The sequence below is a fragment of the Gopherus flavomarginatus genome, chromosome 1 (assembly GCF_025201925.1).
Source record: "Gopherus flavomarginatus isolate rGopFla2 chromosome 1, rGopFla2.mat.asm, whole genome shotgun sequence".
Taxonomy (NCBI): domain Eukaryota; kingdom Metazoa; phylum Chordata; order Testudines; family Testudinidae; genus Gopherus; species Gopherus flavomarginatus.
This window is the reverse complement of record NC_066617.1, coordinates 255,106,739-255,120,089: the sequence shown is the minus strand read 5'-3', so window position 1 is coordinate 255,120,089 and position 13,351 is coordinate 255,106,739. Positions and strand designations below refer to the sequence as shown.

General features: G+C 38.8%; 1 protein-coding gene across 2 annotated transcripts in view; it reads left to right on the top strand.

The window, feature by feature from the left end:
- Window positions 1–13,351, top strand: part of UXS1 (UDP-glucuronate decarboxylase 1) — a 92,355-nt gene that overhangs the window by 27,472 nt on the left and 51,532 nt on the right. Inside the window, exon 6 of one of the 2 annotated variants that reach the window (XM_050922425.1) lies at window positions 6,698–6,878. The exons of the other annotated variant lie outside the window; for it this stretch is intronic. Within the exon in view, the coding sequence (XP_050778382.1) occupies window positions 6,698–6,878 (181 nt within the window). The remainder of the gene's footprint in view (window positions 1–6,697; window positions 6,879–13,351) is intronic. 2 annotated transcript variants of the gene reach the window in all.

Below are 13,351 nucleotides of genomic sequence, written 5' to 3'. Positions count from 1 at the left end.
TTTGTCCATGTTCCCAGCTGGTGGAAATTTTCTGTCATTGGGATTCTTCTGAAGAGGGGCAGTGGTTTAGAAAGTGCAAAGTGTTGGAAAAACCTGTCCGACCAAGTCTTGGCGAGAGAGCCTAACGTGGGGCCAGATTCCTTGATGCCCTGTGGTCCCTTTTGCACAGTCACAGAACAGATATGAGACAGACAGACATAAAGATAGAGGAATACGCCAGGCTCAGGGAACCTGTGTGTGCTAGGAGATCCTAGAGAGTGTAGAAAACGTTCCAGGGTGCACCACAGAAAGAAGAGGGCATGTTGTGACAGGGCGTTCTGATGCTCCAGTGAATCTGTCCTGCTTCAGTGGCCCATAGATGCCACTGAAACAAGGTGGAGGTGAGCTCTATCTTTAGGTTGTTTGGTTCCCTGTGCTAGCCCTTGCTGTGGTGCAGGGATGAATTTGACCGTGGATTCTAAGTAGGTACAGAACAAACAGATTCCATATCGTGGGCAAATACATGGTCCAAGTTTTTGCCGCTCTGGTAGGGAATGGGGAGTAGTACAGATCCCTATTTAGTGCTCTTATGCTTAACTTGTCTAATGTTCGCTTTGATCTCAACTCCTTGCCATTTAGAAAATTGAATGGAATGAAAACAAAAGGCTTGTTTTCTCTATTAAAAATGAAGTTCCCAGAGCATGGGTAACGGCTTACATATTAACAAAAATTCTTCTGTATTCTCTTTTCAGTGTATGCACAGTTTAATAAAGTTTAGTTAAGAAAAGCCTGTGCAAAGAAAAAGGCCAATGATCTGAAACCAATACCTTTTGACAGTTGTCTGTCTGTAGTTGAGAACGGTTTGAGGGCTGTATTATCAAAGCCTGCTCTAAAGCTCCGTGACGGTAAATGGAATGGCTGCAGTTGACTTTAATCAGCTTTGAATCAGGCCAATAGAGACTGACTTGACTTTGGACAGAATGGCCAAGGCCTGCAGTACTTATCTTTAGATCTTTGTAATCAAGTCTGCTAATAAGAGTGCATTGCAGATACTGCAGCCTCATTGCAAACATCTCTTCCAACCATTGTCAGTATTATATTGCAAGCCCTGCATACTCTGCATGAAACTAAATTTCAGCTTTGCAACAAGATCCTTGGATTCTGGTGCATAATGCAGGAAATTCTGTGGCTGCGTTTTCAGTTCTCAAGTGTTCGAATAATGCATAACTGCACTGTGGAAATTGTCAGTGACTAAGATGTAGACGTAGGGGGTCACTTGAGACTTTTGGCCCCTGCAGAAAGCACTAGAGGCAGTTTGAAAATTGTGGATAGCACCCTACCAGGGTAGTTCTGCTAAATAATCAGTAGTGTAATAGCTAACAATAATAGTCAAAATTTCATCTTCAAGTTTGAGTCCGTGCCCTGTAGACATGGAAGGGGGAAGTTAGCAGCTCTCAGAGTTGTTGTTTCAGGTGACTGCAAACTCAGATATCAGTACACCAGTTTATGCATGGTTAGCAACTTCACAATAGCCAGGGCTAGAAATATAACTTTTACTTTCAAACAAAATTTTAATTTCTAGAGAGTAGTTCTTTGGCAAGGTGTAAATTCTACAGCACATTCTGAGGTTGCAGAATACATTATGCATTATATGTATGATAAATCTTCACGGTATATAAGTGGCACGCATTAAAACCAGTAACATTAAAAAAAAAAATGCACAGGGCCTGATACTGTCTGGTCCTCTTGGCAAATTGTCTGGTCATGGCATAACTCTCATTCGCTGGAGTGGGATTGGGCTGAGAGTCCTGGAACCTAAGCAGTCCTGCAGTATGTTTGTCACTTATAGGTGTGACTGGTAATGCTACTTATTAAGGTTTCCCAACAGTTCCTGTTGGAAGATCCTGTTTTCAGTTACTTATAACTTTAGCCCAAATAGTTAAAATTTGGCAAACTTTTCCGTGCTTTCTGAGTGAGGCTGAATTTTTTTTTCTTCAGAAAATTTTCACCAGAATGGTTGCCTTTTCTGAAAACAAGGCTAGAAAAAAAGTTTTAAAAAAACTTTCATTTGAGAAGTTATAACATAGCTTTGTAATAGGAACTGAAATTTGGCCTGTGTCAGGGATGTGCCCACTAGACCACAATCCCCGCTAAAGCCTGGAATGGCACACAAGGTCCTGAGTGTCACCATTCCTCTGATGTCAGCAAATATCTGTGGAACCCACTGGCAAAGTGTATCCCCTCCCCTGATAGTTGTGGTTCACATAGAGGATAACAGCCTACTACTATATCAGGTACTCCATTAGCTCAAGTGGCAGAAAGCTGTGCAGTGGATCTCCAGGTTTCAACCCTGTTGATGAAACTATCTGTGATACCATAGGGTGGAATTTGTTTTTCCATTTTATTTTTTGAAAAACGTAAGAAACTGAACGCAGAAATCTACATTAAAAGAACATTAAAGTTGCAAAGTCAAGCACTCAAAAATTAGAAAATGCCAGAATTAAGGTTGCCTGTACAAACAGTTTTGCCCCCTGGGACATATGCATTATGATGCAGGCCTTAATTACATGACCACATACTATTTTTTTCCTCAGGGTCTCTTCCCTATTTAGTGCACAGACTGGACACACACAATTAGTGGATACTTTTGATCTTAATATCTGTGCTGTGGTTTTCCATCTGCAAAATGGGGATAATACCAGTGTCTTATCTCATGGAGGTGCTGTGAAAATTAATTCATTAATTCACTTCTTTGAAGTGAAAATTGTTGATCAGGAATGTTTGTGCAGCACTCAGATACTATACTGATGAGCACCTTAGAATTATTACTTTCTTCACAGGCTTTTCTGTCTTCACAGTGGAGTTTGAAAAGTCTGTAGTAAATAAGGCATGAAGCCACACATTGAGGAGAAACAATATATTGAATAGCTGATCATTAAGTGAGCACTCTCCATTCTCTGCACTGAATGAGACGGGGTCTTTTGGGAAAAATAATTAGATTGTCTCATAATCCATTTGCACAGTGGGGCTGATACGAGACTGGACAGGCATTTCCCAATTTGTGGGATTTTGCAACCTTCATTTTAATGTAGTTTTTTGTGTGTGTTGCTGTGTCAAGGCAGTTCAAGCTGTTGTGTATGGGCTTTTTAGATGCTATCTTCAAACGATGGATAACAGAATAACTAAGATGTTGGATGTTTGGTTCAATTCTGAATTGAAGTAGGCAGAATAGTGCCTTTCTCTCACCTGTAGGAGAAATAGCTTGATTGCACATGGCAGAAGAAATCACTGAAAGGGAAAGCCAAGTGAAAAACCTGAGCTCTGCAGTCAGTTTTGAGCATTTATGGGAGTAAATTCCATAAAATAAGGCCAGTACCTTTGAAAGTTGGTTCTTTTGTGCTCACCAGGCTCTCCATTGTATGACAGTTTCATTGTGTTGGTATAATATAGCTGTCAAGAAGGGTCATAGTCCCAGAGGAAGAAATGCTCTTTCAGGCAGCTGAGGTCAATGTAGGGCTTGCTTTGGGTATCAGAGTGCAAATCTTAAACAAGGCATTGAATTCAGTGGGGAGCAAATGCAGAAAGAAAAGCAAGGAGGTGAGGTGTTCACAGTGACCTGTGAGCCAAGCACGTGGGTTGCTGAATATACCACCTGTACTCTGGAGTCTGCTCATGTTCCCAGTTTGATTCCAGATGCAATTCAAAGTGTGTTTAAACCTAAAAAGTTCTTCATGGTTTGGATCCTGGGTGCCTTAGAGACAGCCTTTCTGCTCATACTCTTGTCCAGCTGTTGAGCTTACTCAAGCTGACAGCTCCAAGATGTGTTCACTTAGGACTTTAGATTTATTCTCAGTGGAGTGTTCTTCACTGAGTTCATTTCCACTACCACACTGGTCCAACAGAGCCCAAGTCTTGTAAACTCTGTGCCTTGCAGCTAGGCCTGTCTGTTTACCCTGTTTTTTCTGAGAAGATGGGTAGGTAGCAGGCTTCTTTCTTGGAAATTTTCTTAATATGGTTGATGTCAATTTAGGCTCAGCTCTCTAAGTCTTATGTGATGTACCTATAAAATTATAAAATGAAAAAATAATGTAATTTTGACATGGGATATTAGCTGTCTTGAATCTGACTGAAAGCACCAGCTATGACTGCAATGAGAAGGAAATGGACCTACATGGCAAATACACAAACATCTGAGTGTTCCAGATAGAGATGAATTGTACGCTGTTTTTAATGCATTTTAGTAAATGTTGAAGTCATCAGCTGTTAAAGTAAGTGTATTCTGTCCAGATGGTGCTAGTGTATCCTCCTGAGCACTAGGTATTAAGTCTGCAGCTTTGAAGTAACAATTGTTGATCTGCAATATAATGAATTCGGGGTCTGTTGTGATTTGTAAGCAGCTGTGTTTTGAAATGAAGTGTGTCTACCTTGTCTTTCTGAACTGCTGTGATTGCTGGATGATTGTGTATAGACAACTTGGGTGCTTAAATCATCCTTTCTTTCCTTTTGATGTAGCCTGAAATGAATGAAAATGACGTTAAATAAATTCAACAATTGTTTACTTTTGTGGGGAAATTCAACTCCTTTTCCAAATAATTTTTCATCTAATCTTTACAGAAGCCATAAATTAATCAAGATAATCTAGATTTGTCATAAAATTCCTTGGTAACATTTCAAGATGACTGCAAAGTTTAAAAAAACAAAAACAAAAATTGGGTTTGTGCCATATTGTGCTTGCTTACAATGTTAAGAGAGCCTGTTTTTTTCAAAATTTTGTTTTCTCACTGTACCTAAGAAGTATCAGGAATTTTGAGTCCAGTCTTCTCTGGATCCTTGCATAGAAGTGGTACCAGAGGTTTCTTACACCTTAGTCAAAGGTGGTGAGTTGTGGAGTCTTCCATAGAAACAGATTTTTGTCCCACACAGTACGGAGATGCAAGTCACCTGGAGTGTGGTTTTACTAGATTTTATCCTCCTTTTGTTGTTCATTCTACCTCATGGAGGGCTGCTGTCAGTCCCAGTACCATTGCTGGGACCCCACCGCACTCTCCTTGCTGTACTAGATTTGAGAAGCCATAACCCCATACCCTGCCTTCTTGCACAGATAACTTTTTCTAATCTTTCAGTCCCAGTTTATCTGGGAACTGGGTCCCTTACTGAATGATTACCTGCACTGGGCACCTGCCCCCAGTAGATGCCAGCAACAAAAGAAAAGAGAAATTTAAATAATCTAACTAAAAATTCCTCCTTAATTGTTCAGATTTCACTGTTTTTTTTTATTTACCGTGCCATCATCATATCAGTAATCCTGAATTCTTAATTTGAAGTAAAACAAGGGTGAGAGGATGGGAAGGGAACGTTCAGGCCTTTTATGGAAGAAAATAGGATAGAAACAATTTTTCCTCCGTAGGTCACCTGTCAGGTAAATAACACAGGCAAACAGAAAATTATTTTCCTGATTTATTTATTTATTTTAAAGTTTGCATGAGTCTTTTTTTAATTCAGTGTTTTGGGAAAATTGAATATTTTGGCTTTTATTAAACAGAAGTAAAAGGCTTTCACTAATATGTATGATCCTACTAATGACATTTTATCAAATTGTCACATTATTCAGAAGTTTGATTAATTTCTTGACAATTACAGCAAATCCTTTCACTGTGTAGTTTTCAGGGCACTGGTAATCACTGAAGTGCACTGATACAGTAACTATATAGTTAGATCACCTTGTTAAATCTGATCTTGATCATAAAGTCACATAATAGTACATTTCCTATGAGCTGTCATACTGAATCAGGTCAATTTATTTTGCTTAATTGTCTTTGGCAGTGGCCAGCTTCTGTTTCCTTCATTAAAACTGCTTGTGAAGCCTAGAGAAAATAACTGCTTCCACAGACATGTCCCTTTGAACACGTCACGCAGCATCGGACTTGTTGAAGTAGTCATACAATTACTGTGTTCAGTGATTCATTGCTCTTTAAGGGTGAGCTGCAAAAGCTAAAAATGGTCTTTTTATACTTTATGGAAAGGATGTGAAAGTTAACTTCCAAAGTTTTTTTTTTTTCTTCTTTCTTTCTAGTAGAGCTTCAGAGCTTGTCTATCCTGTAACTCCGTGGATGACAGAAGAACTAGCTAGATTGAAATATAAGCTGAAAACTGAGCAGTACAGTGGGCAAGCAATATAAGATGGTTTGGAGCTTGCTTCTTTTTCACTCTTTCACACTTAACAGCCACATGGAAGAAAAGAGGTCTTTAAAGATTCAACTCCTTTGAATAAGATGAGAGCACTTAGAATATTTCTTTAAGCCCACCCCTACCCAAAACATCCTCCATCAAAACCAGGAAAAGGTCAGGCTTAATTGTAGTAATATCAGGAATGTTGTGGGTTTTTCCCCCCAGTGCATGAAGGGCACAAGCTCAATTTAAAGGGGAGGAGGGGGAGGGTCCAGATAGGAAGAAAAAAAAATTGAATCCTCTCATTTTCTCCACAATGATCTTTGTTCAACATTTTCAAACTAGGTGAAGTATTTCTCTTGAAATGTTATGTGTTACCTAAATATTGGGCCTGAAATTTAAAGAAATGAATTTAAAATGAAAATGGAGTTGTCCCCCTAGTGGTAAGCAAAGTTTTGAAAGCTGCTGTTCTTCTGTCTTCATGTTTGTGGACTTTGTCTGGTGTTTCTGTAAAAAGAAAAAAAAATTCATACCCACTGTCCTAACGCAGATAACTGGAGGAGCAGGGTTTGTGGGTTCTCATCTTACTGACAAACTAATGATGGATGGCCATGAGGTTACAGTTGTGGACAACTTCTTTACGGGCAGGAAAAGAAATGTGGAACACTGGATTGGTCACGAGAACTTTGAACTGATTAATCATGATGTCGTTGAACCCCTATACATTGAAGGTGAGTAGCCTGCTTAACCATTTATATGCTTTGATCTCTGCAGTTAATCACACTTTCCCATCAGAAGTACATTTAGAAATTGGATTTATGTGCAATTTTGTGGCTTGATCTAGGTAGATGTGGTCCACCCTGCTCTGTCAAGCTAGTGGTCATGACTTCTAAGGGGTCGCAGAAAGGTTCAAAGAAGTTGTCACGTTATGAATGCCCTCTTTCTTCCTGACTAAATGGGAGGGGGATCCCAAAAACATCTTTTCTCATATGACATGAGAATGACCATACTGGGTCAGACCAAGGGTCCATCTAGCCCAGCAGCCTGTCTTCCGACAATGGCTAGTGCCAGATGCTTCAGAGGGAATGAACAAAACAGAGCAATTATTAAGTGACCCTGTTGTCCAGTTGCAGTTTCTGGCAGTCACAGGTTTAGGTTCACCCACAGCATAGGTTTGCATCCCTGACCATCTTAGCTAATAGCTATTGATAGATCTACCCTCTATGAACGTGTTGTTTTTTTGAACCCAGTTATATTTTGTTGTACCATGATGTCATGTTATGGCAAAGGTGGAGATCCCTGGTTCCTAATCATTTCTTTGCAAGCCCCCTGTGAAGTAGGGACATGATGTCACTGTATTCCCCACCTATCCAAAAAAACCCTCTCCTTATAAAAAGTGTAAGCAATCCTACACCTAAATTACCATAAGCAGCAGAACATTGTTCTGTTTTGTAAACAAACTGATGTTTTAGTGAATTACAGGATATTGCACAAGATGTGTGTGTTATTACAGACTTCCTTTGGAATAGAAAAGCATGTGGTGAAGTGATTAGAACTTTATTTTAGCCACAGTGGTGGTTTTTTCATTCCTTTTGTGTTTTGAAACTGTGCAGCTATATAATAGTTATAGATTTAAAAGAAGAATGGTAGTGGAAACCTTGTTTGCTCTACTTTTGCTGTATTTCTGATGGATGGAACTTTGCAGAAAAAAATCTTGTAAATGCATCTCCTTAGAAGTCTTGTAATGGGCTTCTGACTGTATCAAAGCATTTAATGCTGAAATAGTTCTGCAGGTGCACACTCATTCTCTATTCTGACAATGCATCGGTTCAGTTGCTGTCTGTTTTTACTTCAGCCTTTGCTTCCACTGAAGGATAATGAGACTAGAATCTGATTAACTGGATCTGTGTTCACTGCAGGTACTAGTAGCTTGTACCTCAGCTAGTTCATAATTAATGCTGCACATAATTAAGACATCAGCAAGCAGTTTCATGCATTTTAATGTGGTATTTAAGAAAAGATTCCACTTGTTTTATTTTGGTATTAGTTATGACACACCTAGAATGTGTTTAGAGGTTACATTAAAAATAATCCCTGAAGAGCTGACAGTCAACTTTAGATGTGCCACAGTAAGTGTAAGTAATAAACTTGGTGGTGTGGTTACTGTAGTAAGGTCACCTGTGTTTGTTTTTGTTTGTTGTCTTGGGCACATTCCATCTCTGGATGGGACTATAAAAATTAGGATAACTTTGCATAGCATTGGGTTTTTAAGAGAGAATTTGTGTGCAGGTTTGGCGAAGAGCGGTATGGGAGGATGATCCATGCATAAGGAGCAGCCATTTATTTGCTGCTTTCTAGAAACTAGACCAATTTTAGAATGTTTAACATAGCTTTTCTGTGATATAGCAATTATTTAATAAGGAGACTTAATTCCTTATCTAGAAAGAAGGATATGTTCTTGATTGCATGTGATTTTGAATTTCATCCCCAGATATATATCCTCCTTGTATGTTTAAATGAGTCTCAATGGTAATTAGCTTCGCAGAAGTTTCTAGGGGAAGGCTGTGTTGAAGTCCAGCTCTTTGATTCCCAAGAGGTAACCAGTATTTTCTCATAAGTATAAAGCAACACCCAACTTTTTGGGATGCATTTGTCCTTGACTGATGCAGAGATACTAGCAGATGGCCTAAAAGCACTCATTTTGTTCTCTGTTCTGTGAATGTCTTGGCTCAGGGTTATCATTTCACACAGGAATTGCCTTCACTTTCAAATTCATTGACTATAACACCAACAGAAGACTTACAGAATTGTAAAGCTTTCATGTAAGGCTTTCTGTCTAAGTGGAAACTAAGGACAGTTACTACTTTAATTAAATTAGAACAGTGTATGAGTTTTGCAAATTATTGAAACAGTCCAGAGAATGTTGTCTGAAAATTCACAGTACTCTTACAAAACCAGGAGGGCAAACCTGATTTTATGGTAATTGAGTTACCGCTTTAAAACTTTATAGCTGTTTACTCTCTTCAGAATGCTGCTGCCAAGATTCTTATACGCCTTGGTATTTAGGAAGAAAAAATGGCAATCCTGCCTGCTCTGCATGGCTAATAAAGACCCCATATATTACTTGTGAGAGGGTGGGTTAGTACCCGTGTCTTTGGGATCTGAACAAAACCATACTAATAGATCTAAATTGTATTGGAAGTGATTGAATGGAATTCCAGTGTAAACCTGTGGGGAGAAAATAACACATTTAACTTTTTCATAATTGCATTAAGATCTAATACTGTCTTTGTCAAGACCCCAGACTAATTAGTAGTGGTTATATATCAGATTCCAATGTAACTATAGAAGAAACGTCAACATATTTTTTTAAATAAGCACAAATTGTGCTTATGTGATGCAGCATTATTACAACGGTAGGTTTAATTTGTGGAAGAATCACACTGAGTCACAGCCAAACTCTGTACATTGCAGGGTAGTGTCAAGAGATGACCATCAGATTCTAGTTTGGATTCTTAAAAACTGATTAGCATCTCTAAATGTTCAGGACTGCTGCTTGCAGACTACTCCTCCTGTCACATGTGCGCACACAGGGAGGCAAGTGTTTTCTCAGGTAGTTGCTGCATTTGGCTTGTCTACCGCATTGGAAGAAATGGATTGCTTTGAGGGCAGCTGTGAGAACAGCCCCATCACTCTTCTACCTTTCCTAAATAGGACTCTCGCAAGGCTTCAAATGTGCTCCTGAGCAGGATAATTTGCACACATTATCTCCCCCTCGTTTCTCTCTGTATTCCATGCCCAGCAAGTACAGTCTCTCAAGCGAGGTGGCTGTGGGTAAAGATAACAAAAAAGTGACTCTGAAGTATAAAACCCCCAAAGTATTTTTGTGTGTGTGTGTGGGGTGCACATGATGGCCATGAGGAAAACTACCATAAAGCAATAGAAACTGAAATGAATGGTGCTCTGCAATATTTAGGGACAGTATGGTGTTTAATACTAGTAAATCTTTGAGCATCCAAGGATTTCAGTGGACTTTGCAATATTTATTAAGCGCCACAGAACTCTTGTGAGGCTGATAAATATTATCCCATTACTACATCAGGGAGTTCAGCATGAATCGCCAGTCCATTAACACTTGTGAAGTGTGACCCTTCTGTATATAGTCAAGGACTACCATACAAAAAGCATCCCGTACATCATCTTGGCTTTGAAGCTTTGGTGTATAGGAATGCAGTGGTTTACTTCTCCCTTCCTCCCTCTCCCCCCCCCCATACCAAAAATAGGCCTGGAGAGGCTGCAGACAAAGTCTTCAGCACTTCCAAACAATGAATGGATTATACATTTTTCATGACTATAATCACAAGTGCAGAATACTCTGTGAATGCGTTGTCATTACAGCAAACACATAATACCATGGGAGCATGGTTGCACAGTAGGAATTTTGCTAATGGCCTCCAGCATTTCACTGTACAGTTAGGCACTTTAAGTAAAACAATACCAGTGGGACATTGTTGAAGTTGTAATCTATCTTAGTGTGAATATTGTGTCTTGGCTGGATGTGAAATACGGTCTATTTGCAGTGTGTAATGAAAGGCAATTTCAGAATGACTCTCAAAGATGAGAAGAGACTCTTCAAAATCTAATCAAAGTGTCTGCCTGCACTACATAGCATGAAGTAGCTAAAGAAGGCGGAGTTCCTGCAAGGAGAAGATCCTATGGAAGTTGGTTTAAAACCTTAAATCCTAACTAATGAATCAGTTGTATTTCCAGAGTTATTGGAAGGCGTGCTCTGAGTTAATTACAAATCTGTACACGTTTTTCAATCTAGCCATTTTTCATGATTTCAGCATGGGAACATAATTCATGACAGGTCATTTATTAATTTCACCTCTATTTTCTGTAGGCATATATGAAGGGTAGTTTTTTTTTTTATTTAAAAGACACTATCAACTTAAATTTGGCTCAAAGTTAAAACAAACTTTTTAAAAATAATAAGTATTTATCCCTCTCTGAATTGTACCTAAAAATGCTTGAATGATGGCATAAGAATTTAGGTAGATGTGGCCATTGTGGCACTAAGAACCTGAAGGTGGAGAATGCTAACGGAAATGCCAAAAATAAACAGCATAAATAGGGTGTAGTAACAAGTACATGGATTTTCAAATTTTTTACTGTATATATGGTTAATAGCAAAGGCAAATAAATGTATTTGCCGTGTACTTTTAAAACATTGACTCAAATGGAATTTAAACATGTTCTTAAAGTTATTAATGTTCTTAAGTGCTTTGCAAGATCAAGGCTTAGGCTGACTGATCCTTTTAAATAAGGATTTTAATTTTTTATGCTGGGTATCTTCAATAGCTGAGAATTATTTTTTGCAGAAGTTTGAGCTGTTAACTTCATGAATGAGAAATACTAAATAAATTAGTAGTGCATGTTTATTCCTTTCCTTAGATATTTTCCTAGAACAGGCTGTACCAAAACAACTGACATGCCATTGAGCTGGGATAAGATCTATGTTAAATGCTCTGGAATTTCTCTGGCCACTTTGTCAAATACAAGAGAGTTATCAATGCTTCAGTAGTTGCATCCTTATTCAGTTTTATCCCATTGTTTTCCCCCCATCTGCTAAATAATTATTTTATTCTGCTTTAATAGTTTGTAACTCATTAAGTTAGGATAGTGTTAGGGTCATTTTAAGGGAGCCGGTAGTACAATAGGACAAAAGCGGTCTTTGTTTTGTTTGTGCATTGCCTTGTGTGATGGGCTCCTAGGCACTACTGCCGTACAAATATTTGTTGTTCTCTCATTTCTAGGAACTGTCATTCCATCTTACTTTATAGGTCACAGGTACAGTAAATTGGGTGTTTTGAGAAGTTCTTGCTCCTGGGGCACTGTGGATCACCTCCAAGGATCTTGCTGTGAAAAATGTTATGGGGATAGCCTAGTCCCTAGTGAGTTTTGCTACCTGTCCTGTATCTGACATGGGCCAATCTTCTGCTCAGGAGAATCTAGTAGTGGAATAGTGATTGTTGCAAGCCAGGTATCAAGAAGAGACCAGTGTGGATAATGTAGCACTCTGTGTTCAGATGGTGTGTGACTCTAATCAGTGATGTCAGCCTAATTTTATTAAACACACACAAAAAAAGCACTAAAGTAAAATTTTGCATGTTATGGATTGGTATTAGTAGGGTTTTACCAACAGTATAAGTGATTCTGCTGAAACTTAAAAGATATGGATTTCAGTATAATTAATACTTGAATGTAAAAAATAACCTGTAGCTTGCGGTTTTACCACCTCACACAGTACAAACTGCTTCTGCATCCAGTCTAACCTGGGGCTTCCCCTGTCTGAACGATGTCTGTACTAGACCAACAGTGGGAGAACTGCTAAAATTCAGTATAGATGCTGCCTTACGGGGAATCCCATCTACCTAAGATACAAAGTTTCCTGTGTTCCTGACTAAAGTTCATCTTTTTGCTTAATATTTGTTGCCTGAAGTTTGCTGTGATTTATATAAAACATTTATTGTATTTGTACCAGTATGCTGAGATGTGTTGAAGACATGAGCTATTGATTATTGCAGATAAATTGTCAAGTATCAGAGGGGTAGCTGTGTTAATCTGGATCTGTAAAAGCAGCAAAGAATCCTGTGGCACCTTTTAGACTAACCGATATTTTGGAGCATGAGCTTTCGTGGATGAATACACGCATGCATCTGACGAAGTGGGTATTCACCCACGAAACCTCATGTTCCAAAACGTCTGTTAGTCTATAAGGTGCCACAGGATTCTTTGCTGCTTTTGCAGATAATTTGTTACTTTCCCAACTGTGCCTCTTTTTGGAAGGCACTTGGATACCATCGTGATAAGTGTGGGAAAAGTGGATAGCATTTAATTACCAAAGACTTCTGTCATCCAAGGAAGGTTTTTAAGTCACAGCACTAGTTGATCAGTGCCCCAAGTAGAGAGGTTGATTACCTTCATTCAGCATTAAAGATATAACTGAAGACTAAATAATATATGGGCATATGGTTTTAATGTTCCTCACTTGTTCATGTTTTAATTAAAATCTAAAATTCCATTTTTTTAACAATTGGACAACTGACATTTCACTCTAGTTGTTCTTCTGTGACAATCAGAGACAAAAGCTGTTGTTGGTGCTGATGCTGGGCACTTGTTTTAAAGGGGCATTGTCAACTTT